This window comes from Globicephala melas, chromosome 15 (genome assembly GCF_963455315.2).
Source record: "Globicephala melas chromosome 15, mGloMel1.2, whole genome shotgun sequence".
NCBI lineage: Eukaryota > Metazoa > Chordata > Mammalia > Artiodactyla > Delphinidae > Globicephala > Globicephala melas.
In genome coordinates this window covers 58,233,801-58,260,246 of record NC_083328.1, presented here as the reverse complement: position 1 = coordinate 58,260,246, position 26,446 = coordinate 58,233,801, and the positions used below count along the sequence as shown (strand labels likewise).

Below are 26,446 nucleotides of genomic sequence, written 5' to 3'. Positions count from 1 at the left end.
TCGTGGTCTCAGTCACATGTGGCCTTGAACAGCTAGAGACTCCCTACCCTCACCTCAGATACTAGGAGGATCCCAGAAAAACTCCTCACTGGTGTCCTGATTCCACACTCCCTGCCCTCCAGCCCACTCTCCACTTATAGCCAGAGTGGCCTTTTAAACACATAAGTCAGACCATGCTTAACACCCGCCAGCGATTTCTTTCCTGCAGAATAAATGCAGGCGCTTTACCAAGGCCTGCAAGGCCACCCAGCTGGACCACTCTCCCCCATCCTTCACTCGTTCCCCTCCAGCCAAGCTGGCCCCTGGGCCTTTACATGTGCTGGTTCCTCTTCCTGGAACAAATCCCCAAATCCTCACCCTGCTGCCCCTCTTTGTGATTCAGCTCCCAGCTTCTCCGGAGGCCTTACCCTTATCTAAACGAGTGCACCCTTCTCACTGTGTAAGCTCGACCTTCTGTTGTTCATTAATTATTTCTGCTTGTCTACCTATCTGTCTCCCCACTAGAATGTAAATTCCTTGTAGACAGGGACATGGCGTGGGTCACTGCTGTACTCCCCCACCCAAAGAAAAGAAAATCCCCTGGCACTTCAAATACTGCCCAGGTCCCTGTGGGTTCCCAAGGACTGCTGTCAAATGCTTGACTTATTTATCAAATGCTATGTGGCACTTGGTACATGCCAGGCACTTTTTAAAGTGTTGTATAAATATTAATTTATCTAAACCTCACACCAGTCTTTTTAGGTTGATACTCCTGTTGGCCTCATATCAGATGAGGAAACTGAGCCACAAAAATGACAAGGTATTTTCTCAAGTCTACACAGCTCACAAGAGGTGGCTGGCAGGATTTGAACCTAGGCAGCACCCTGCCTGCCTCCTTGTCTTAGCATCATACCAGGACCAGGCACTCGACAGGGAGGCTGGGGTAGGGTCCGGGGAGGCGGGGGAGAAGTGGGGGCTGTCACTGTACAAAGATCTTTAGCCTGGGAATCAGAAATTCAAATCTGGTTTCTACCCAGGCCTTGCTGTGTGGCCTTGGGCAAGTCCCCTCCCTCTCTGAGCCTCAATCCCCACACAGTTTATAGAACTGGCCTTTCTCCCACCTTGCTTCATATCTTCCTAATGGCTTTTTGAAGCCAAACGGCTACTGTTATTTACAATTAGCAGAGGGTCTTGGTCTCCCTTCCCTTCCACAGTCTGGAGCCTTCTTTGGCCAGGTGACCAGAGGATTCCCACCTGCTATCTCTGGCCTGGCTGCTATTGGGTACACAGCTTTCCCTCAAAGAAGGGGAGAAACAGAGGGAGAGATTGAGAAAGGGAGAATGGTTGCTTTTTTCTCACCAGCAGGCTCTGTCCTGTCTCCAGACCTCTGGCCCCTGCTCTCCTCCCATCCCCTCATCTTCCTCACCACCGGCCATCTTCCTGAAGCCCAGGCCTTCAAGTTCCCCCTGGCCCCGCACCCCTGCCTGGGCCTTCCGCACCCCTGAATCAGCCATCCTTGACAGAGAGGAACCTCGCTAAAAGAGCCCACTTGCCCAGGGAGGCCCGGACCCTTCCCTTCGGGTTTCCTGGCCACAGCCCCTCTTCTACTCCCTCTCCTCCCCGCGAGCTTTTCCAGGCGGTACTGAAGTCCTTCCTACACACACGCTATTTTTGTACCATCACTCTCTCCTTCCTCCCCCCTTCCCCCTACCTTCACTTACTTCCTGCTTTTCCTTCACCTCGGCCCAGCTCTGAAAGAATCGGGGCCCCTCTGGCCCTCACCCACCCCGAGAGGGGCCTTCGGCTTTGGGGCACAGGAGCAGGGCCACTGGGGAGGGGCGAAAGGCAGGCTCCCCCTTCATTCACTCCCCCGCTCCTTCGCCGCCTCCAGCCTCCCGCGGCCGGAGTCCGGAGGCGAGGGGAGGCCGGCCACAACTTCCCCAGTCCACCTTAAGAGGACGATGTAACCGGCTCGCGGCGCTGACCTTAGAAAAACAAGTTTGCGCAAAGTGGAGCGAGGGGCCCGGGCTCTGGGCAGCTCCGGCGGCTCTTCCACCGTCTCGCAGCCCTCGCCGGCCCGGCGGCGCAGGTCCGAGCCCGGCTGGCCGAGGGAGGGGGCGAGGGGGAGGCGGTGAGGGGGAGGCGGTTCGGGGCCCGGGGCCGCCGCGCGGGCTTCTGAACTGGCATATTGTCGGAGCCCGGGCTCGTCCAGTCCTGAGCCGAGAGGGGCGCCCCCGGCGGGGGCCGCAGCCTGGGCCCGGGCCGGTGTGCGGGGGTGCCGGGGCCGCGCGCGCCGCCCTCCTTCCCGGGGCGCGCAGCCGGCGGGCGTTCGGCTGAGGTGCCGGCCGGGCTGGAGCCCCGCAGCTTCCCGCGCGGCCGGCGGGAGGAGGGGGAGGGGAAGGAGGGCGGGGGCCGTGGCCGGGACTATGGGCCAGAGGAGGCGAGCCACGGCGCCGCAAGGAGCCCGGGCGGGGCAGGTGGGCAGCGGCGGGGGCGGCCGGGCCCGCTGCCCCTCGCCCTGCCCTCGCGTCGGTCCTCCCTCTCCCGCGCTGTCTCGATCTGCGCGCCGCCTTGCTCACTCCGAGCTCGCTCGCTCGCTCGCTCTCTCCCCCTCTCTCGCCTCTCTGTGTCTCTGGCTCTCTGCCTGGCTCCCTTGGGTCTGTTTCCCTCTCCTGCCGCTTCTTTCGGGCCGTCCCTGGCTTCGTTTCTCGCGTGCTTGGGGTCTCTCCCCCTCTCCGCCTCTCGATCTCTCCGGGGGGCGGGGGGTTCTCCGAAAATCGCGGCGCTAACGGCGGCTCCTAAGCCGCTCCAGGCGCCCGTACCGGGGAGGGGGGGGGGGACCCGGCCGCGAGGAGAGGAGAGGGGGGAGCCTTAGTCATTTCCCCGCTCCAGTCCGCGCCCGCCCGAGCGCGCACTCACGGCCGCTCTCCCTCCTCGCTCCGCAGCCGCGGCCCATGGAGCCCGCCCGCCCGGCCCCCGGCCGTCTCAGGCCGCTGCTCTGCCTGCTGCTCGCTGCGTACAGCGCCTGGTCAGGTAAGCACCCCCACCCCCCACCGCTGCCGTCCCCAGATTGCGGGTTCAGGCCTCTCAGACCGCCACTCGGCTAATGTCGAGCAGTATGGGGGAGAGGTGCCCGTAACCAGGGTTACAGATGCGGAAACTGAGGCCCAGAGAGGGACAACGACTTGCCCAAGGTCACACAGCCAAGGATGGAACACAGTCTCTCTCGACTCTGACTGTGCGACACTATGCTGGGCACCAGGACAGCCCCAGATGAGTTGGTTCACCAGCCCCTGCCCAATCTGTTGGCGGAGGCAGGCTGTCAGAAGCTTTCAGAGCAAGGCGCCCCTGGCTTCTCTAGAAGCTCTTATGTTTTCCACATGTTTGACTTCAGGGTCTAAGAGAAGGGGCAGAGGTCCTTCCAGTACTGACGGGATGGAACAGAAGCAGGCTGTTGCAATTAGGGAAGAGTGAGCTATCCCTCTTGTGCGCAGAGTAAAACAGTGTTAGTATGGGGGAGAGAAAGGAAGGGAGGCCAGGGTAACCCTGGGGTGAGCTGCTGCAATCCACAGGTCCTGATGTGGAAACACGGCGGATTGTCCCCGTGGTTGCCAAAGCCTCTTGCTGGATGGTCGTGCTCCCTGCTGCTCTCCGGCCCCTCCTCCTTCCTCCTCCCTTCCCCAGGCTTCCAGGCAACTCCCTGCAGCTCAGGTGCTCTGTGGGGCTGTTACCTGTGGCTCTGAGCGTGTCTTTTTGTTGGCCTACATCAAACACCTGGCTGTATCCAGCAGGCGGGCTCAGAAGTCTACCGTGTGTTCGCCAAGGGGTGAGGTCACCATTCAGGAGCCCTGCTTCTTAAAGGGGTTTTGCAGCACCCTGAGTATCCTGGGAGGGGGTGGGGGATGGAGAAACTGCGTTAAAGGAGTTGTTGGAGGGAGAATGGGGATCTTGTTTTTTTGGCTCCTTGAAGCCGTGTTGTCAGCAGAGGGGTCTCTGCACCTCCCCTCCCCTGAGGAAGGAGGTAAAGATGAGCTCAGTATGCACCTCCCCCCTCCTGCATTTGCCTAGAGACTGGTAACCATCTGATAGCTGTGAGAAACGGAGAACTAGCAAACAGTGGGTGGAGGGAGTAGTGGGGGTGGACAGCAGCTTCTCTCTGCCCCACAGTTTCCCCTGATCCCCGGAACCCACGCAGCCATCCCCCCACCTCCCCTCTCCCAGTCTTTCAATTACAGTTGGGTCCTCGCTGGACAAGAGGAGGTCCTGATAGATTTCATGGCTCTCTGGTGAGCCGGTGGCATCTCCGATCTACTCCTTCCTGCCTGAGCCGGCCATTTACACCCAGCAAAAGTCCGAGGCCCTGCCCTGCCGTCCTTCCTGGCCTGGAAGTGCACGAGGGTCTCTCTCAAGCGCTTAATTTTCCTGAAGCAGGGAACTGGGTCCAAGTTAATTTCTAAATGTCTATTCCAGACCCTTCTCTAACCAGGACCCCGTGGTTCCATCCCTGGCAAATGAGGGGTGATGCTGATTAATGAGTGGGCAGCTGCCTTTCCCAGGGCTACCTGGGAACACCAACACCCTTCTCGGGAGGAAATTCTCCCCGTTTTGCCTATAAAAACAATCTATAAAATGGTAAAGTTTAGGCCATAAAACTTCTGTTCCAATCCATTCAGTATCAATAGCCTGAAAAAGTGGGAGCAGCAGACGGGCAAAGATTAACTTGGAAATAAATAAATCTTAGGAGGTAAGAATAAACTTCTTGGTTGAGGGTGGTGGGGAGGGGGTGTCACCGCCAGAGCTCAAGCATCCCAGCATCCTTCACTCGGTTCTACAGGATCCCGGTCACCCTCGCCCGTGGCATGGAATTCACCTGGTCTGGCTGAAGGATGGGCCTTCAGACCCTTCTCCCAGGGCTCCAGGCATGGGCTTTATGACAAAGCACAAGAGAGGCAGGACAGAAGGGCAGGAAGGTAGAAGGAGGCAGTTGTGCAATTTTCTAAGAAAATGGATTTGTTTGCGAAACTCAAATGTCAGGCTTAGGAAGACAGCTTTGGATTGAATGACTACTAGTGTCTCTGGCAGAACTGTCAGCCTGGGCAGTGTCACATGACTGCTGTGGCTTCACATGATCACTGTTTGGAGGGGGCTGGTCGTGGGAATTATCTTGGTTGGGGGAGACAGGGAAAGAAGTTTCTAAAGATTGCTCTCAGCACAGATGCTGCCAAAGGGAAATTCTGAAAAGAGGCGGCGAAGTCACCAACCTGTGTTCTTGGAGCCAGCGTGAGGCCTGTTTCCTCAAACAGCTTCACCGAGGGAGATTGTGAGGCTGGCAGAAGGGCAAGGGGCCGGGGTGGGGACAGCTGGGCAGCCGGATTCTGCAGCACAGCAGCGGTGCCTGACACTGAGCCTGCAGGCTCCTCACTTTGGCCCCACCTAGGTCTGGCGACCTCTGGGACCCCTGCTGAACAGACTTCAGATAAACCCCCATTCACTCCTCGCTCTGACTTGGAGAAGGCCAGGCCAAAATGGGGGTCAGGCTTTGGGGGACAGCTGGCCCTCTGCTGAACCTCTCACCTGTCGGAAGAGGGTAGCATGCTGGTGACTCCCCTGTACTTCCCTAAGTGGTGAAGTTCATCTCACTTCCTGTTTCACAAGAAGAGAAAGGGGGGCGGAGTGCTTGGCCCCAAAGAACTCAGTCTGTGGAAGGTCCTTTAAGGCCTTGGTGTTCTCTGGGTACTTTCTTGCCATTAATTATTCCTTTACCAACCCCGTGGAGACTCGTGGTGTGATTCATCCAGCACGTATGAAGTCCTGATGGGAACCGTGTGTTGAGAGAAGGGAGGAGAACCAATGTTCCTTGAATGTTACCTGTATTCCAGGCTGTGTGCTGAGCGCCTCATCTGCGTAATCCCATCAATCAGCGAAGCAAAGCATGAGTTGGCTGTTATCCCCATTTTGCAGATGAGGAAAATAAAGTCCAGAACTGGGGAAGTAACCTGTCCAAGCAGTAAGTGGTAGGGAGCCTGGATTTTGAATCCTGGCCTCATGGCTAGGCAGCCTTTGAGGGAGGAAATTCAATGACTTAATCAGGGTTACTTAGTCCAAGCTGAAGAGAACCAGAGGGGCCCCCACCCAGCTCAGACAGAGGTTTGTGGAAGGGTTCCTTCTGGGGCAGAAGTTGTTAACTGAGCCATGGTCGTTTCTCTGAAAGCGCCCAGAGGATGCAAGCACTGGCAGCCCCTTGGTCCTCATAAACGACAGCTCTGGGAGCAGTGTGGCTCCCATCAGAGCCCCCGATCTGGACAGCCGAGCTCTGGAGGCCCCAGAGCTGGAATCTTCCTCCCTGCATCTTCCTGGTGCCCTTTGCGACAGATGGAGAGGGGGTGTGTGAGAGGAAGGCAGTCTAAAACTGTTGTACAGATCCCACACACGCTCGCTTGCTGCTTCCAATGGCTCCGTGCGACAGATTATTTTCTTATTTGTAGTCCTGGACTGATGGAAGGTGCCCCCCGCTCCGCCTCTTTTTAATGTGCTCAGATTTCTGGTCTGTCAACACAATTCTAATCATGTCACTCCCCTGCTCAAAACTGTTGAGTGGGTCCAAGTTTTCTTTTTTTTAAAAAAAAAACCTACAACAAGGCCTGGGCTCCCTCCCTGACAGGCCCTATTCCTCAGCTACATGTTTTCCAAAGAGCTGACCTGTTGAGATGCTTCTAAACGACCAGGCTTCCTCCCTGCAGCCAAAGCTTTCCTGGCAGCTCAAGTGCATTGGCATCTAAGAGACCCTGAGAAGGCCTGCAGTTGTAGAAGCCCCAGCCAGGCCTTGTTTGCTCCAGGGTTCCCTAGACATATGAACAAGAAGCATTGGGTTTGTTTAATGCCCATTAACACGTGGCCTAACCCAGTTTGGTAAATGCCTTCGTACAAATCCACACCCTCAGCTGAACTTTCTCATCTCTGTGCCTTCACTTATGCTGTTCCTGCCACCAGAGATGCCCTTCCCTGTACGTCCCTATCTTCATATGTCGGAATCCTACTCAGCCTTCCATTTGTGCTGCCTCATGTTCCGTGGGATCTCTTCCTCCCCTGAACGTTCACCCCAGGATTTATCTAAAGCTACTTATCACTTTCCCCTTGCTTTATCACATATGAGTGCATGTTTAACTCTGGTTCACATAGTGGTTCTGCATTGTAGCCTCTCCACATACAGACACAGCATACCCTACTTGGACAATTTATTGAGCTCTGTGTTTCGGTTTCCTCACCTGTAAAATGAAGTTGACATCAACAACTGTATTTCAGACACTAAGTCAGCCAACCCATGTATAACACTTGAAGCCATGCCTGGCAGGTAGTAAGTGCTCAGTACCAGTTTACTGCACGTTACGTTCAACCAGTGTTGTAATCGTCATTGTTTCGTTCTTTGGGTATTCTCATCTATGGGAGTGGGACTGATGTTGGAAAGCACCCAGCACAGCTCCTTGCACACAGTAGGTGCTCACAGAACAACAAAAGCTGTTGAGAGTGAACACGAGATTGGCACTTTTCCCTGTGGCTTTTGTGCGGTTGGGGAGGACAAGTTGCGCAGAGACCGACCAGCTGGTGTGATGGAATAGTTACTGGGACTGAGCGGCCACCATGGGCACAGCCTGCCTCTAGGTGTCTCTGTCCGGATCCACAGGGCTGGAATTGCCGATTCCTAGACCAGGAAAGCAGGAGGGGGCCTGAGAGAGCCATCAGTCAGCACCTCTTTGTGCAGCTGAGAAAACTGCAGCCCTGAGGGAGGAAGGGACCGGCCAGGCTCACACAGCAGGTCCCTGGCAAGGCCTGGGTGGCATGCCAAGCCCCCTGTCATCCAGGCCAAGGCTCTTTAAAACTGAGCTGTGCTGGAAGTTTCCATCGTTAAAGCTAGAAATCTGACAGGATCCCAAATTCCCTGGAAAATACCAAAGTAATAATAATGGGAAACATTGTTTCTGGCCACTTACTGGGCTCAGCACTGGGCATGTATGATCCCAGTGGGACTCACAGTTACCCTGGGTGATGTGCATGGTTGTAATCAAATCCATCTGACCAGTGAGGAAACTAGGCTCAGAGAAACAGAGCAACTTGCTCAAGGCCACACAGTAAGTGGCAGAGTCAGGATGACCATAGCACCCATGATGTACGCTCACTAGGCGTCACCTCGCCCTGACAGGCAGAAACACTGAGGCCCTGGGGTACTGGCGTCCTGCCCTCTTGGCACTCCTCGCATATTTCTGTCAATCAGTGTATCCTTCTGGGAGGCAGAGGCGGCGGGTGTTCCCAAGATGTGTTTCTGTCCCGTACTGAAGAAGGAATCATCTGTTTTCACAACTGAAACTGCTTTTCTGTTAACTTGGGCGTTCCTGGGACAGGTCTTTTGATGGAGCCCTCCGCAAGGTGGATTTTCCCTGCCAGGTGTCCTGCCAGGCCCTCGGTCCAGAGAGATGCAGAACAGCTGAGGTGGAAGCTGGCCATTCTACAGAATTGGTTCTTTGTGTCTGTGAGATTTCCTGGCACGTCCGACTGGGGGCGCAGAGTGTGAGATGGCTGCAGAGTAAGCCAGGAGCTGAGGGAGATCAGGTGCCCAGATCAGGGGGAGTTTGGAAGCCAGGAGTGAGGGATGAGCCTTTAGGCTAGGGGCCCGGAGCCGGAGCATGTAGGTGACGATGCCACGGTGGGTTCTAGTGCCCTCATTCTTCAGAGCCCACATTGTCCTCCAGAAGTGGCGGCCCATGCTGGAAAAAAGTAGTGCATGGTGTGCTAGGGACTAGCTGAGCTGTGAATGTGTGCTGCCTCTTCCTTATCTTTTTATTTTGGAAAATTTCAAACGTTTGCGAGATGAGGAATGGTGTGAGGAACCCCAGCTTCAACAGTCATCGGCCATTCATGTTTCACCTGCCCCTCATTTTTCTGGGGGTGGGGGGAGTAGGGAGGATTGTAAAGCAAATGGTAGACATCAGGCATCATTTCATCCATCAGTGCTTGGATGTGTGCCATTGTCTAATCCTTACAGTGAGCCAAAAAGCACAGAATCCTTCATCCCCATTTTATGGGTAAGGAAACTGAGATTCCCCAAAGCTGAGTTGGACTCCTCCCAAGGCCACATAACCAGTGAGAGTTAAATAAAGCTGGATCCAAGGCTTGGTTTACTCAACCATTTTTCTGTCCTTATTATGGTCATTTTAATCACAAATATTCATTCAACAAATATTTTTGAGCATCTATGTGCCAGAGGTGGCTCTAGGTGCTAGGGATACAACTGCAAACAGACAAAAATACCTGCTCTCATGGCACTGACACTAGTGAGGAAGGAAAAACAGACCCAAGTAAACATTATGTCAGGTGGAGACAAGTGCCGTGAAGAGAACTAAAGCAGGTCGAGGGAATAGAAGGTTGAGTGGGGAGAGAGGGAGGGCATCTCTGAGGAGCAGAAGCCTGCATAAAACTGAGGGAGCAACCATGAGAATATCAAGGGAAGAGCAGGCCACACAGAAGGAGAAGCAAGTGCAAAGGCCCTGAGGCTGGGATGGGTTAACTGTGTTCCAGGAATAGCCAGTGAGTCTGGACTTAAGGGAGATAGGCAGTAGGGGAGTTAGGAGAGGTCAGGGCCAGACCAAGTAGGATCTGGTTCACTGAGCACTTGACATTGAACATGTGAGGTCATGTGGTATGATCACTACTCTGTACATCATCTCATTTAATTCTCACCACACAGTTCTGTAAGATGGGAACTGTTATTATACCATTGGACATATGAAGAAAGAGAGATTCAGAGAGGTGAAGTGACTTGCCTAAGGTCTTATAAGTGCAGAGGTAGGATTTGCGCTCAGACCACTAAACACTGTAGTATCCTCATCACTGCTTTCCTGTTTTCACTCTTACCCCCTCCAGTTTCTTTACCCATAGCAGCTGGAGTGAATCAAATCCTCTTTGTCCTTCTCCAAACTTTTCAGTGGTTCCCACTCTGCCCTTAGAATAAAATCAAACTCCTTACAATGATCCATGAGACATGGCATTTTCTGGACCACATCCATCTCTCCAGCCCCAACCAGTACCACACTTGCCTTCCTCCATGGGCTTCAGCCACAGCAGTCTTCTTTCTGGCCTTCATATGCACCAGCTGCTTTCCTACCCCAGGGCTTTTGCACTTGCTGTTCTCTCCTATTGGAACACCTTCCTTGGTCTTTGCATTCTTCAGGTTTCAGTTGCAATCTCACCTCCTCGGAGATGCCTTTTACAACTGCCCCATTCTAAAAGTGGTTCTGCTTGTTATTCTCTATCGTGGCACCAAATTCGTTTGCACTCCTAACCATTTCTATATTTGTTTAATTATTTCAGCCCTGTCTCTCCCACTAGAATATAAGCTACATGAGAGTAGGAACTATGTCTTATTCACTGCTGGGCCTCCTGGGACCTTACACAGGGCCTGGTAACAGTAGGCAGATTAATACATATTGGTTGAATGAAGAAAGACACTCATTTTAAAAAGGGAACTCAGAGCCATGAGGTCACACAGGCAGTAACCCTGGTTGGAAAGCAAACCTGTGCTCTAACCATTACACAGTCCTACCTCTGTAACGGGGGCCATGACCACACTGCAAATCCCTGCCTATCATGCTGAAATAGGGATCCCTAAAATATCAGGAAGCACAAAATATCAGTGCCAGCTGGGATGGAGGTAGGGGCCCAGAAACCCTGGGATTGGTACTTAAACTCTGGCTATATAGAACAGCTTGCCCCAGTGTAGACACCCTGGTGAACGAGCAGGCAAACCATGAAACATGACACAGTTCGTGCTATGCCCTTTTGGCCTTGATTTGGTTTGGAGGGCCTGACTCGGTGCCAGCCTCCCCCAGTGGGTCCTTCATTGCACAAGGCTGTGTGGTGCAGTGGGTGAAGTTGTGGGTGGAGTCAGACTGCTCCGCAGCCCTGTGACCTTGGCCAAGTGGCTGTACCTCTCTGAGCCTCAGTCTTGCCCTCTGTGAAGTGGGGGTGATGACAGCCTGTGTTGCCGGGTCCCTGCGGAGGCTGGTGAAGCCTGTCGTGCTCCTGATAATACCCGTGCTCAATGCTCATTAACCATCATTACTATTACTGTTATCTCTGTGTGGTCACCATTTTATGGTTGGAGCTCTACAGAGCAGGTGGAGGTCCTGCTCCATCACTTACCAGCCAGGACTTGGAACTCACTACACTGCCCCTCTGGGCCTCAGTTTCCCCTTCTGTGAAGTGGAGGCTCAGCTTGGCTGCTCTCCTGCTGGTCCCTTCCAGCTCAGATGCTCCAGCCAGGATGCCTCTCTCACCCTTCATCTTGATGGTACCCCAGACCCCCTCTCTAGCAGGGGAGGCAGTGGAGAGGTACCCACTTTGGGGCACATTCCTGAGTGAATCCAGCATGTGCTACTTCTTGGCTGTGTGCTCTGGAGCAGGTGTCTTGCCCTGCTCTGAGCCTCAGTTTCCTCATCTGTAAAACGGAAATGCTACCACTCTTTCCTCCTGCACAGGGACTGTTGAGGGTTAAGGGAATTAAGAGCTGTGGAAAGTGCTTTTGTGAACTGCAAAAAGCACTATAAAAGGCATCCGCGGATAGTGTCAGCTTGGGGAAAAATCTTGTCCGGAGACTGTCTGCTGTGGGCAGCAGAGTGTGCTGAAACCTTGGCAAATGTCATTTAATAAATGTGCGTTCCTTTTAAGGGGGCCGTTATCTCAGCTGGGAAAACGTGTGTACGTCCTTGATAGCCTGAGAATCCAGAGTCCTGAGCCAGAGGGGACCCAGTCACAGGGGGAAGAGATTGCACGTGACTGACCTCAGTGTTTTGAGTCCTGCCTCTCAGGGTCTCAGCTTCCTTACCTGTAGGAAGGGGCTGGTGACAACAGCACTTGCTTCACTAGGCCGTCATGACAGTTAAATAAATGAGGGCTCCCTGTTATGTGACCTCATCCACACGTTGTACCCATGAGGCCGTGGCCGGGCAGCACCAGGGCCTGTCCTAGAGTAACATCTGGGCCTGGAGGTTGGAAGGACACCCTGGGTGCTCAGCCTCTCCAAGCCTCACTTCCGGTCCTCAGCTTCTCCCTCTGCAAAATGGGGAGGTGGGAAGGAGGTCCTTAGGTTGTCAAGGAAGTGGATGGTGGGTGTTCGTGCCCCTGCATGCTCTCCCAGCCTCACCTGGCCCCCACCAGGCCTGGCGAATATGAAGGGTGCTTACAGCACACACGTATCCATAGTTCTTTCCCTGCTGCTTTGCAAAGAGGGCTGCGCTGCGAGCATTTCTTCATTGCCTCCAGATCCCGTCCAAACCTAGCAAATGCTCACCAGGGCTCTGACCCTCCCCGCCCCCCCGGCCTCCCGCCAACAGCGCATATAGCCTGCCCACAGGTCCAGCTCCAAGGGGTCTTGTGCAGACATTGGGGCAGAGCTAGTTCTGCCTCAGAGAGAATCCTTAGCTTCTCAGGCTTAAGGCTGGGATCCTCTGTCATCCTCTTCATCCTTAAATATCCACTGCATGGTGACACGGCCCTGCACGAGTGCTTCCTCTGTGCCAGGAGCAGCACTGAGCTCTTTACACACATTAGCCTGTTTCATCCTAGAAGAGCCCTAGTGTTATTATTATTATTATCATCATCATCATTCTCATTCTACAGATGAGAAACCAGAAGTCCAAAGGGGTTAAGACACTTCCTGTGGTCTCATGAGTGGCAGAGTTAGAATCCAAACCAGAACATGCATTCAACAAATGCCAGGCACTGGTATAAACCTGAAGGAAACTGCAGGGAACAAAACTAAATCCCTCTCAGAGGGCTTATAAGTAAATCTAGGGTAGGGAGATAGATGCTGATGAAACTGACAAATGCTTGTCCTATGTCAGGTGATATGTATTGTAGATACAGGGTGATATGTGTTGTAGAAAAATAAAGCAGAGCAAGGGACATCAAGGGGGGTAGTGTTTTATATACCACGCCAAGGAAGGCCTCTTAGGCCAGAAGGAGGTGAGGCACCCAACATGCAGATATCTATGGGATGAGAGTGCCAGGCAGAGAGAATGGCAAGTGCAAAGGCCCTGAGGTGCGTAGAGAATCTGGCATGGTTGAGAGCAAGACTGCAGGGCCCTGGGGGCCACCGCAAGGATCCTGGGCCTCACTCTGAGTACAGTGAAGGGTGCAGGAGGGTTTTGCACAAAGGAATGATGTTACCTTAGGTTTTAGAGGCTCCTCTGGCTACAGGGAGGATACATGTTACACAGAGGTGAGGTGGAGCAGGGAAGCCGGTTTGGAAGCTGAGATGAGGATCTAGGTGAGGGACGGTGGTGCAGTAGAGGTGGTAGGGAGAGGTCAGAGTCTGGCCAGATCTTGGAAGGTGAGGCAGCAAGCTCTGCTAATAGCTGGCTGTGGGTCAGGAGAAAGATGCGAGTCGAGGAAACGTACAGATCTCAGGCCAGCTCTTCCAACCACTGAACATTTGGCCTTGGGGAGAGAGACGATGGTACCCCCTTGTTTACAGGTGAGAAAGTGGAGGCTTGAAGAAAAGTGACTCTACCAAGTCACTCCACTAGGGCTGACATATAAAGGTCTTCTGGCCCCAGAGCCCAAGCTATGGACTATCCTGGCACCTTAGGAGTTTACCTGCTGCATGGAAGGGGCTACCAGTGTCTGCCCTTTCCCTGCAAGGGAATGGACAGTACCCAGTTCTCTGAGTTGCCTGGAGTGGGGGTGAAGGAGAAAGTACCCTGGGCCCACTGGGCCCTCCCCCACTTTATTCACAAGGCCATGTGTATCCTCTTTTGTGCTGGTTCCAAGGCAGGTGCTAGTTTCCACCGCAGAACCTGGGGCATCTCCGCCCAATGGGTACCAGTAGACTGCTCCCAGTGATGACCTGCTGTTCAGATGGTAACTGAAGCCATCCTTTCAGGTGCTAGGTTAGCCCAGTCCCTAGCCCTTCCCCAGCTTGCTCACAGCCATTGAGCATGTCCCAAAGACTGTGCCCTGGTCCCTGAATTGTGGCAAGCCCTTTTCTCTCCTCCTCACCTTTGTGCAGAGGAAGAAAAGTTCCACCTTCTTGAGTGCCTTCCCTTCTCCCCAGCCTCTGTCAGCTTTCAAGATGCAGCTCAGGGACCACCACCTCCAGGATGTCTTCTCAGATCTCACCCATCTTCCAATACCCTATCCCCAAGCCTCTTCTTGCTCACTGATCACCCTGCACATGATCATTGCCTGTGTCCGGGACTCTGCCCCGCAGTGGTGGGGATCCGTCTTACTTGGCTCTGTGTCCTGTGGCATCTAGGACAGGGCCTAGCCATAGAGTGAGGTTTGAAAGGGCATGAATGAATCGTTCTGACTCCAGAGGAAAACCAGTGCCCCAAGCTCCCCAAATGGGAACTGCAGAGTCTACACAGCCATCACCCATGCAGCCCCCTCCTGAATGCATCCTGGGGACCGTCTGCCCCACCCAGGGTCATGAGCTTCAGCAGGGCATTTCCAGGCTGGCTTCTTTACCACTGTGCCCTACGGCTAGCACCCAGTCAGTAGGTGCTCAGTAAAGGTTTAAGTCTCTGGTCAAGGGCAGGACCCTGTGCCGGGGCCATGCAGCACTTTCCCACCAGGAGCCAGATTTGAGGGAAGCATCTCCCCTGCCCTCCTTCCTCTCTCACCACCCTGTATGTGCCAGGCATGTTCACCACTGGGTACACTCACACACTTGGGTGCATGGACACACAGTGTACACAGACAGTGGTCTCCACACACGCTGGGCCCCTGCTCCCCAGCACTTAAAGCACACACACCCTCACGTTCACACTCATGTATACACCATTTCCATCGCACACGTGCCCTCCCTGCGCGCGTGCGCACACACACACACACACACTTGTGCGCACATCCCGCTCCTATCCTCCCCTACCCACACACATATTCTATGCACCCACATGCTCACACCCCTCCCCGATATCTGTCTGTTCACACCTTAGGTGCAGACAGACCCTCTCATGCCACCAACAGGTTCACACCCACATTCAGATACTCTCCTGGGCACAGTTCATGCCCTCCTCCTGCCCCTGGTCCCTGGTCCTCTTCTGACACACTTCTGAGCTGCACCAGAGCACGTTCCTGCACATACGAGCATCTTGTGCACATGCCCACCCATGCACATGTGTGTGAACACTTGTTCTTGGCGCACTTGTGCACTCGTGTACCCACTCCTGCATCTGCCCTCTTTCACTCCTGTGTGCATACTCCCATCCACACTCCTGCACTACACACTCTCGCACAGAGACATCAGAGATACCAAAGGCAGCACCTGATGAGGTGCTGCTGTGTTGGGGGGATAAACCAGCAGCCCCCTGAGGATGGCCGAAAACGATCGAGGTCAGGAAAGGGGGATGCTGAGCTGTCCCAGCTGTGGGGGCCGCGGTGGATGCCATCTTGGGATGCTGAGCCCTGGGCACTGCCAGACCTCCGGCCATAGCCTCCCAAGCCCCGGGCTCCTTGAGTTTGTGGAAATCTGAGGCGTAACCTCCAGCCTGTCCCCAAGACCCCTGCCCTGGTGACCCACTGCTTCCAGGAGCAGGCAGGCTCCCATGCAAGTGCCAGTGAGCACCCATCAGGGAAAGGCTGGCTCTTGGGAAATGTGCATTTCAGCTTTGCCTCTGCATCTTTATGAAGCAGGAGGAATCACACCCAGAGATCACAGTGGCCCTGTTTCCCTCACGGCAAGTTTCAGTTCTAAGTTGATTTGTTTGTTCCATTAGAAAAGCACCCATGCTTATTTTTTCACTTCTGATGAAATTGTTTTCATCTTTTCTTTTTTGTTTTTGTTTTTGTTTTTTTTTTTGCGGTACGCGGGCCTCTAACTGCTGTGGCCTCTCCCATTGCGGAGCACAGGCTCCGGACGCGCAGGCTCAGCGGCCATGACTCACGGGCCCAGCCCCTCCGCGGCATGTGGGATCTTCCCAGACCGGGGCACGAACCCTTGTCCCCTGCATCGGCAGGCAGACTCTCAATCACTGCGCCACCAGGGAAGCCCTCATCTTTTCTTAATCTCAAAAACTACACATGATTGTTGTACAAAAAAAAAATCAAATATTTTTCCAAGTCCAATGGTCAGGTTTCAGTCCCCATCTTATTTCATCTCTCGCACCCTCCTTGGCCTATTCGTGGAGGACAAAGTGGGCGCGGTGGGAGGAAGCAGGTCATGGGGAGGGGGCAGGAGATGGGGTCAGAGGTGCCAGCAGGAGTCCCTGTCTAAAGGGTTGAGGCTCAGTCCAAATGTAGCATTGGAGTTGTTTCTTTAAAGTCTATCTTGTCTGCTCGTGTGCAAGCCCCATGAGGCCAGGACACAGCCGTTCTGCAGCCCTGAGCTGAGGGCCTGGCTCACAGCAGATCCTGGTAATTCATCACTGTCCAGCCATGCTGTGAGCTCCCTGCATCCTGTGGACAGAGTTCCTCGTACAACAAGTACACGGGGCAGTTCCACCCGCTGTGCTGACTTCTTCCATTAGATAACTTACGTGTTTTATTTCATTGCTTAATATTCTTCCAAAAGCAACAAATGTTCACTACAAAAAAGAGAGAGACTTCAATATATTATTTGCTATAAAATAGAAAATATGCCTATCCCCGTGTCCACCCTGGTCCACGCTGGTCCCATTTCCCAGTCGTAACTTACCTCAACATTGTGATGTTAATCATTCTAGGCCTTTTCTCTAGACAATTAGATCAGTCAGTCTGCAGATGTTTATTGAGCATCTATTCTGCGCCAAGCACTGTATTTTCTTATTACCAAATGGGATACTGTAAATATTCTTTAATAGGCATCCAGTTTAGAAAATCTGAAAATACCCAAAATAGAAGGAAAAAAAGGAAAAACCCATTAGATTCATGATCCAAAGAGATTCATGATCCAAAGAGAGTTGTGTTTTATAGCTTTGTATAGTACCTTGCAGTTGTTTATTTATACGTAGTTTTAGTTTACAATGCCATGATCATACTGAAAGCAGTTTTCCTGCTTTTTCATTGCACAAGTAACACAAACAGAAGACGTAAAAGCAAAATCCCTTGGAAGTCTACTACTCACAGTTAATTACTACTAATCTTTAATATCAGATATACATTTTTTTCAAAACTAGAAGTTTGGGATCACACTGAAAACATCACTCAGGAACTGACTCTGATCTTGTAGTCTATTTCTGTGTCCATAATTATAATCCTTACATGTAGGCTTGGTCATCATGTGAGTTCATCATCAGGGGATCAGCAGCCTCCTTTTCTTGGAAATTAGAATATTTCCAATTTTTTATTTTTATAACAACACCTGAATGAATGAAGCAAAATGTTTGCGCATATCCTTAGTAACCTGAGCATGATTTTACATATTTATTCACTCATATTTTAACAACATCAGAACGTTGATCACAGTTATCTTTGATGGTATTCTATGAGATTATTATTTTCCTTTTATACTTTTTTGTTTTCTCTAAATGCTTTGCAATAAACAGATTTTATTTGCTAACCACAGTATCATTTAAAATTATGCCATGCAAAAATTTCCAGACTGCTACAGTTTCACAGTGATGGTTTTTTATGGCTGCCTGTAATTCCATCTAGTGGACAGGCTACTGTTCACTTAACCTTCCTCTGTCATTGGCCACTTGGGTTTTTTCCCAACTTTTTCAAGATCATTACATGGGAACCCCACTCCATATCCGGGGTCATGTCCTCATGGAACAGCCCAGCAAGGGCTGGAGAACAGGTTTCACACCTGTGGTACCTCCTGCCACACTGCTTTCCCAAAAGGATGCGCCACTCTCCACTCCCACCAGCATCATGTGACGATGCCCAGCTGCCCTCCTCTCCCAGAGACAGTTCAGGCTGCTAAACCATCGCTTTCTCTGCCAGGAGGGCAGGAGAGAGCGGGAAATGGGTTTGTCAGTGATGCCAGCGCGATGACCCCAGGCCCAGAACCGCGGGAGTGATTTTTAACAAGGCCGATTCCCAGAACAGAACCTGCCGAGAAAAAGAAAAGCAAGCAAGCGAGGGAACGACTCTGCTGGAAACACACACACACAAGCAGATTAAAATAATATTTGGCACTTCTGTCGCACTTTTAAAATTCTTCAAACGCTTTATAAACACTAGCTAATTAATTAAGCCTCCTAAATCTGGCTGCAGTTGGTAGAGAGAGCTTGAGAGGAGCTAAAAAAGGCGGGGCGGGGGGGGCAGCCCCACACAACTCCAGATTTTATTGTGGCCTCCTGGCTGTGACTGCAGGCCTCCGGCTGCACAAGAATAGCCCTGCCCCAGCCGCAGGCCTGGCTCCGCACCTCCTCTTCTGCTCCCGCCTCCCTCGCCAGCTGCTGACTCACAGCCCTGTGCGGTGGTATTGATAAGGATAATAATAACCACCATTGACGGCGTGTCTATGGGCCAGGCACAGTCCCGGGCTCCAGGCTCGCCATCTCCCAGACCTGCCTGTGACAGCTCCTTTAACAGATGAAGAAAGAGCCTCAGGGAGAGGATTTGCCCAGGAGCAAGTGAAATCCCTCCTTCCTTCATTAATGCGTTCATTCAATGTGTATTTATCAAGGGCCCGGTGTGTGCCAGGCAGTGTTCTAGGTAGGGGGCTGGAAACACTTCCTTGTGGATCCTTCGTCCTGCTTGGGGGGAACATGACAGTCCAGAGAAAATCAAGTATGTAATAATGTATCTGTGGTAATAATGGGAACAGAAACTAAAGTTTAACCAGCACCTGTGCTGCAGGCACTTATGTCCAGCTGTGTCCTCATGACTGTCTCGGGGGTGTGGGTGCCAGTACCCCACTTCGTGGGTGACGGAGTGGAGGCCCAGGGAGGGCGGGTGCTGAACTGGCTGAGGGTGGACCGTGCTCTCACCCAAGCCTGCTGGCCCCGGCGCCCGTGCTTCCTGCCGGTGGCGTTTCTAGTCCAGTCTCCAGTGTAGACGCAGCCCTTCGGGGATGGTCCTGCTGGGTGCTCATGGCAGCTCTTGATGCTGCCCGGGATCTCCCGAGGTCCCTGCCTGCCCCTGGGGGCCTCCTCCGTGTGCCTCTCACACACCTGGTCAACAGTTCTACCCCAAGCCCCTGTCCTCTGCAGACAGCGGTTTCTTCCCTGCACCATGAGGGTCAGGCTGCCCTCAGGCTGCCACTCTGCATTTTCACTCACTGGCCATGAGAAGCGGGCAATCCCTGGCATGGGAGTCAGGGCTGGGACCACAGGAAGGGGATGAGAGGCCTGTCCCGAGGCCCCGGGCTTACCTGCAGTGAAGGAGTCTGTGGCTGGGTAAATTCACAAGGTCTCTCTCCAGCTCAGCCGGAGGTGAGGGGCTGCTCGGGGCAGCAACTGCAGCCCCGTCCAATGTACAAGGCAAGGTGGCCTCGGTCAGGACAGGACAGGGTCACATCAAGGGTCAGTGGAGCAACCAGGCAGAGACCAGTTGGCCCATCTGCACCTCTGCCAGGCTGCTGCCACTCCGTGTCTCTGTCTTATTCTCTCTTTCCCCCCGCCTCCTTCTCAGTCTCTCACTCCATCTCTGTCTGTCTGCCCCTCCCTCTGCCCGTCTCTGTGGTTCTCTCTCTGTCTCTGTGTGTGCGTATATGTGTGTGTTTCTCCAAGGTCTTCATGATCTGTCCTTTCTGCCCACCCCACACCTTGTTCAGAATCAAGGCCCTGGCTGCACCTCACTCCAAGCATCTACAGCACCTCTCACAGCATCTTCACCAGGCCTGTCCATCTTCCTCCTGTGTCCCCCTCCCTCCCAACCTCCTCTACTGGGAGTCCCTGTTCATGTGCCCCAGTCCTCTCCAATTTGGGGCTCGGGTCCCTCCCCACCGCCAGCCTCTAGGACCCCTTCCAGCTGTCCAGCCTAGGAGCCCTGGAGGCCCAACCTGGGTCCAGCCCCTGTGTGTCCCAGCACCCAGCCTGGGCCTGGCCTGAAGGAGCATCAGCGAGATCTGGTGGGAGTGAAGTTTGAGCAGCTGACCCTCCTCATTTATTCATTGTGTGATGACAGTAGCTTCCCCTGTGCCCAGCTTGGTGCTAAGTGACTTCTGCGTGTGATCTCATTTTCTTTTCAGAACACGCAGAGGCCTGGGGGTGGTCTACCCATCTTGTAGATGAGGAAACTGATACTAAAGCAATGCATAATCAGGTCATGGGTGAATAAAAAGTGAGCCAGGTCTCAAACCAGTTCAGATGGCTCCAAAGACCAGACCCTTCTTTTTGACACTGTCCTGGCCTAGGCATGTTGTTTGTTCCTACCAGAGATCCATGGAGAGGGGCCCATAGTAACTGACAGATAAGGAGACTGAGGCTCAGAGGGCAGTAAAGGGACCCGCCCAAACTAAAGGTATCAAGCAATGTCAAGTGTGCAGTTGTCGAGCATACTCACAGGCCGCCCTATGGGATCTTCACGGTCGCCTGAGTGATAGCCAAGGTCACACAGCAATAAGCCTTGAGCCGGGACTCACACCCAAGTCCTTGTACTTCACAAGTCCACGGCCCGGACAAGCCCCAACTGCTGAGTACTTTTCCAGGGCCTGCTTCCTGAGCCAGACCCAAAACAGGATCTAAACTCCTTATAGAGCCCCCCCGCACACCATGCTGCCGCCTACCTCTGAGCCTTTGCCCAGGCTGCTCCCCCTCTCAGGAACACTGTGCCCCTTTCTTTATTCCTGGTAAATTCAGATTTGAATTGAGAGCCCAGTTCTGACTTCCAGAGCAGGCTCAAGTACTCAAACCTACTCTCTGCCACATCATTTAAGCTCTCTGTGCCTCACTTTCCTCTCTTGTATTAGGGTCTCACGTTACAGGCTCGTAGTGCAGGTTACATGTGATACACGTGCAAGGTGCTGGGTTCAGGTGTGGCTCATGGTGCACTAAGTCAATGAAAACTGTTGTTGATAAACACTTGAGAAAACCTACAGGATCACCTAAGGATGAATAAGTAACTGGATTGTGTTTCCCTCCAGGAGTGGCAGGTGAGGACGAGCTGCAGGTGATTCAGCCTGACAGGTCAGTTTCAGTTGCAGCAGGAGAGACGGCCACTCTGCGCTGCGACGTGACCTCCCTGCTCCCCGTGGGGCCCGTCTGTTGGTTCAGGGGCACAGGGCCAGGCCGGGAGTTAATCTACAGTCTCAGAGGAGCCCCCTTCCCTCGAGTAACAACTGTTGCAGATACTACAAGGAGAAACAACACGGACTTTTCCATCCGCATCAGTAACATCACGCCAGCAGACACCGGTATGTACTACTGTGTGAAGTTCAAGAGAGGAAGCCCTGACGTGGAGTTTAAGTCTGGACCAGGCACTCATCTCACTGTGAGTGGTGAGTATGGCCTGGGTCTCTTTTGTCCCCCTGGTCTGTGACAACAAGTCAACAAGAATGCCCTCCACCCTTTGAGAAAAAAGAAAAAAAAGAAGGATCAAGTGCAGCAGTGGGTGTTTATATGATGATCTGATTTCACTCCCTTCTACAGATCAGGGAGACTGAGGTCTGCAGAGGTCATGCTACTTGCTAAAGGCCCCACAACTGGGAAAACTGGGAAAAGTCTGGAACCCCAGTCTGCCTGGCTCCACAGCCCTTGCCTTTTCCATCCCATCTAGCCCTTTGGTTCCAGGGCTGAGGGAACTGAAGGTCTGAGCGACTTGCCCCGTCACAGCCCAGGTATCACCTCCTGCCTCCAGAGAGTGCCCCCCTCAATGTGGCTGAGTCTTCTCTTTATTCAGCACCTATCAAGCACCTACTGTGTGCCAGGCCCTGCTCCAGATGTTGTGGAAGCAGCAGTGAACAAAGCAGACAAGGCTCTTCTCCCGTGGAACTTATGTTCTCTCCCCTTCCAAAGAGAAGTCTATTCAGGGCAGGGTTTCTTTATTTCCTCTTCAGAAACATCGCACTGAGAAGAAATTCCTAGAGGCATAGGTTCAGTGTTTACTCTGATGGCCCGGGCTAGAGGAGATGCCCAGAGGTTGGGTGTTTCCTGAGGGTCTGTTGGGAAAACCCTCCTGTGATTCAGGGACCGACTCACAGAGTCAGTGAAGGCTCCCAGCAGAGCTGGGTCATCTCAGAATGTCCCTCCCCAGGGAAGAGGTTCCCCATGTGGGTGACTTAGGGGCTGCCCCATTGAGGTAGCAAAGGTGCTCATTTAGAGTTTTCTCGCAAGGACCCTGGATCCTCTTCCTAACTCCTGAATCCTGGACTGTGACACAGGGAGGACCTTATACACCATCCAGTGCAACCCACAACATACACATGGGGAGCCTGAGGCCATGACGTGACAGGGACCTAGACCACAGTCACATGGTCAGTGAGGGAATCCTTCCAGAACCCAATCTGATTCCAGGCCAGACTCCTTCCTGCACCACCATTGGAACTGGTTTCATGGAAGAGCCTGGCACATAGAGGGGACAAGGTTGAAGCTCCTTGAATTAACCATTGAACAGGGAGCCTTTACATAGGTTTCCCCAAGGTTCAGAATGCCCCTCACATTCAGGCCCTGAGGCCCGAGGTGACTGGGAACCTCTCCCTATTTTTAGCCACAAATCCCTCATCCCATATCAGCACCTGGAGCTGCCCAGTGTTTCAGCAGCTGCAAAGCACTCAGCATATGGAGACAGCGTCTGTCAGTCTTTTGTTGACAAATATCAAGTTGTTCCCAAACTTAGGATATTAGAACAGCACTGCAGTGGATAATCTTGTCCTGCATCACTGTACTCAAGTGGGAGATGCCCGCTGGAGGTGGCATTGCTAGATCATGGACTATGTGTGTTTTAATTCGTGTGGATATTGCCAAATTTCCCTCCTAGATGTGGTAGCAATCGAATCTCCCCATTACCCCTGGACGTAGGGAAGGCGCCTTTATCCTGACTTTGCAGCTCTTACTAAACTTCCCAGCTGGTGGTTCCCTTGCTCAGCCAATCACAGCTAGTAAGTGGCTCCACTGCCACTCAGATCTGCTGCCTCCCAGGAGGCTGCTCGTCCTCGTCCCCAGGCCGCCTGCCCAGAGGATTCCCTGGATGAGAAGGGAGCGAGGGGAGGGGACGAGGGAACAGCAGCCTGACAGACGCTGAATCTTCCTCATGGCCTTTTCTCCCTATAACCAGTGCTCAGAAGGAAGGGCTGTCTGTTTTCCCTTCTACAGATAAGGACACTGAGGCTCAGAAAGGGATGTGGCTGGTGAGCAGGTAGGGGAGCCAAGACTGAACCCCCAGCGTCCTGACTCACACCCTGCTCTCTGCACCCCCACTGTGCTTGTCAAAGTGTAGAGAAAGCTTCAACCCTCTCCTATAAAATCCTGTATTGTTCTGTTCTTCAGTAATAACTATGAGAAAAAGTCCCGTGTGAGAGGCAGGACTACCTTTACAACCAGATCAGACAGATACTACAGTGTCTTGTGATGTCCTGAACATGTTCCTAAAAGACACACTTAAAAGCACCAGGAGTTTTTCCCTCTGTTGTTGCGATCTTGCTTCTTCACTAGGCCTCATGGGGGAGCAGCTCCGGGAAGTACAGTGTGGACAGCACAGAGAGGGGCCGGTGCAGTCCCAGCAGCACCATGCACGCCCATTCCTGGCTCTGCAGGCCGAGGATGAGGAGGGGGAGGTGCTCCCTAGAGGGCGCTGGGGGCCCCGCGTGAGCAAGAGTTCATATTCTAGACTCAGGTGTCAGGGGCCCATGTCTTCCCTTGTTGCTACAGGGTCCCCAGGCCTGGGCACTCAGAGGCCACTCCTCCCGGTACTTGCTTGAAGTCAAGAATCTCAGAGGGAAAAGGGGAGGGTGGTGGTCAGTGTGGGGCTTGTGAAGGTGGGGCGCCTGCTCTGCTGATGGCCATGAAAGCTTGGATGTGACAGGAAACACTTCTGGGACACAGTGGGCGGGTGAGGAGACAGTCCCTTCATTTCTCTCAGCCTCAGTTTTCTCATCTGTAAAATGGTGATCATCATGGTCTCCTTTCAGTAGAATTGGAAGGATTTGAGGTGCTCTGTCTAAATCACCAGCACAGAGTAGGGGCCCCCCAGTCGAGGTGTTTTTTCAAGGCTGTGACCCAGTTCCCTGTACTGGGCCCCATTTCCTCACCTGTAGACCGAGGATAATCACACAGCCTTTGCATTACATCCTGAAGGTACAATGACCTGGTGACAGGACAGCCCCTCAGGGAGCGATGGTGCTGGCCTGCCAGGCTGTGTGATCTTGGGCATATCTCAGTTCCCTCTAGTCCTCAGTTTCCCCATCTGTGCAATGGTGGTAATCACGCTGCCTTTCAGGGGTCTGTGATGACTGAAGAGGATCTAGGAAGCCCTGGATGGAGTGGGTTGGGTGTCACTGAGCTCAGTGCACAGCAGTTGAGAGCCTGGGCCGAGCCCCCCTGCCTGGGCCTCCATCCCAGCTCTGCCCCGTCCCGGCTCTGGGACCTCTGACAAGTCCCTCCCCACACTGGGGCTCAGTGTCCTCGTCCATCAGTGACAGCACCGCCCTTACAGAGCTGCTGCAGGGACTGAATGAAGGATACATGTCAAGAGCTTAGAGCAGAGCCTGGCACCCGGAACGTGTTCCACCAACGTGAGCTCTGATGTGCTGAAGCCAGAGGACCTCGGATGGGTCACTTTCCCTCCAGGACTAAGTACAACTGGAGTTGGGGTGGGGCTGGGTGCCTTTCAACCTCAGCTGCTCATTTGAATCACCTGGGAGACAGGGAAGAGCTCCCGTGACCCTATCCCCACCCTAGAAATTCTGATTTAATAGGCCAGATGTGGACCTGGGCAGGTGAGTGTTTTAACTCCTGCAGAGGATGCTGGTGCCCAGCCAGGACAGAGGAGCCCTGATCTACATGTTCTCTGAGGTCACAGAGGGAAGGCTGTGGTTTTTCCCTGACAAAGGTGGGTCCCCCGTGGTGCCTGAGTTGTAAGAACACTTCTTCCGGGTGTGGGTGCTTCAGAATAGTCCAGGACAGTGACAGCTTTTAGGAGGCCCAAAGAAGTCAGCCTGAGTGGAGAGGCAGAGACACCTCCCCAGACATCTGGGCTGAGAGGGGCTTCCTGTGCACTCAGACCACCCTGTTCAGACCTGAGCTTCATCTCTGGGGAAACTTTCCCATATTTTAAACACGTGTGTGTGTGTGTGTAAACAGGTGCTAGAATCCCTGTAGACCCTCTCTGCTCAGCCCAGAGCCCTCCTGTCAGTACACCACAGTGACACTGACCAAGTCTAACGTGTTCCCTCCTTTCAGAATGCTTCCAGCTTCTGTAAAGGGCTGACGTGCAGGAAAATGCCTATGATCCCTTGTGTGTTTTGAAAGCCGGTTCCCCCAAATTTTTCCCTGAGGGGATTATTTTTAAAAAGGGGGAGAGAATCATAATTTGGTGGTTTCCTGCTCCTCTATTCATGTGGATTTTTCATGGCAGCTGCAGGGAACAAGATTTGAGACTTTTCTTGTTTTTTCCATAATACTTTTGTTTTGCCTTCTTACTCAGAGAATAAATACATACTTTCAGACCTAGGAATGACCAGATCTTATGATTAAGATGTTATTGTATTATTGATTAAGCAACTATATGCGAGGCTCTGTGTTTTACATACATCCTCACTCATCTTACCAAGTGGTGCTTTATCCACTTTGTCTAGAATCAGACACTGAGGCTTAAGTAAAGATCAGAGACCCTAAAATCAGTCAGTCCTGTGGGCAGTGAGATGAGCTCTGACCTTTCCTCGCTGGGTGCCCTTGGCCAGCTGCATCCTCCCTGAGCCTCATCCCATAAATGGGGCCACTCTCGAGCTTCCCTCTCAGGACTGATGTGGGGAATGAGAGAGCTGAGGTTCCTAGAGGAATCAGCCCAGCACCAGGCTCCCCAAAACTCTCTGTAAGTGCTAACTGATCACAGTGTCTGCTCCCTCTACTTACGTCCAGGATGCTGGTGTTTCTATGACTTGATTTATTCAAGTAACACCTCCTTACTGTGTCCTCAAAATGTCTGATGAGTTTTAGGAAGCAAGTTAAATATTTACAAATGCAAATATTTATAATAGTTGCTCTCTGCCAACTTTTATAGGAGGTGTTACGTAATAACGAACAATTTGGAGACACCCTAGAGGACCCTTCTACAGGGAGAAACTGCCCTCACTTTTTTTTTTAATATAAATTTATTTATTTATTTATGGCTGTGCTGGGTCTTCGTTTCTGTGCGAGGGCTTTCTCTAGTTGCGGCGAGCGGGGGCCACTCTTCATCGCGGTGTGCGGGCCTCTCACTATCGCGGCCTCTCTTGTTGCGAAGCACAGGCTCCAGACGCGCAAGCTCAGTAGTTGTGGCTCACGGGCCTATTTGCTCCGCGGCATGTGGGGTCTTCCCGGCCCAGGGCTCGAACCCGTGTCCCCTGCATTGGCAGGCGGATTCTTAACCACTGCGCCACTAGGGAAGCCCCTGCCCTCACTTTTGATTTGCTGAT

General features: G+C 52.9%; 1 protein-coding gene across 3 annotated transcripts in view; it reads left to right on the top strand.

Moving 5' to 3' along the window:
- The first annotated feature begins 1,702 nt into the window (after positions 1 to 1,702).
- Positions 1,703 to 26,446, top strand: part of LOC115839396 (tyrosine-protein phosphatase non-receptor type substrate 1-like) — a 43,202-nt gene continuing 18,458 nt past the window's right edge. The window contains exons 1-3 of one of the 3 annotated variants that reach the window (XM_030831052.2): positions 1,703 to 2,068; positions 2,925 to 3,012; positions 20,981 to 21,334. In XM_030831052.2, coding sequence (XP_030686912.2) covers positions 2,934 to 3,012; positions 20,981 to 21,334 — 433 coding nt within the window. In that variant the 5' untranslated portion in view covers positions 1,703 to 2,068; positions 2,925 to 2,933. Of the gene's footprint in view, positions 2,069 to 2,376; positions 2,457 to 2,527; positions 2,637 to 2,924; positions 3,013 to 20,980; positions 21,335 to 26,446 lie in introns of those variants that run through there. The other 2 variants (XM_060285735.1, XM_060285736.1) reach the window with 2 other exon arrangements.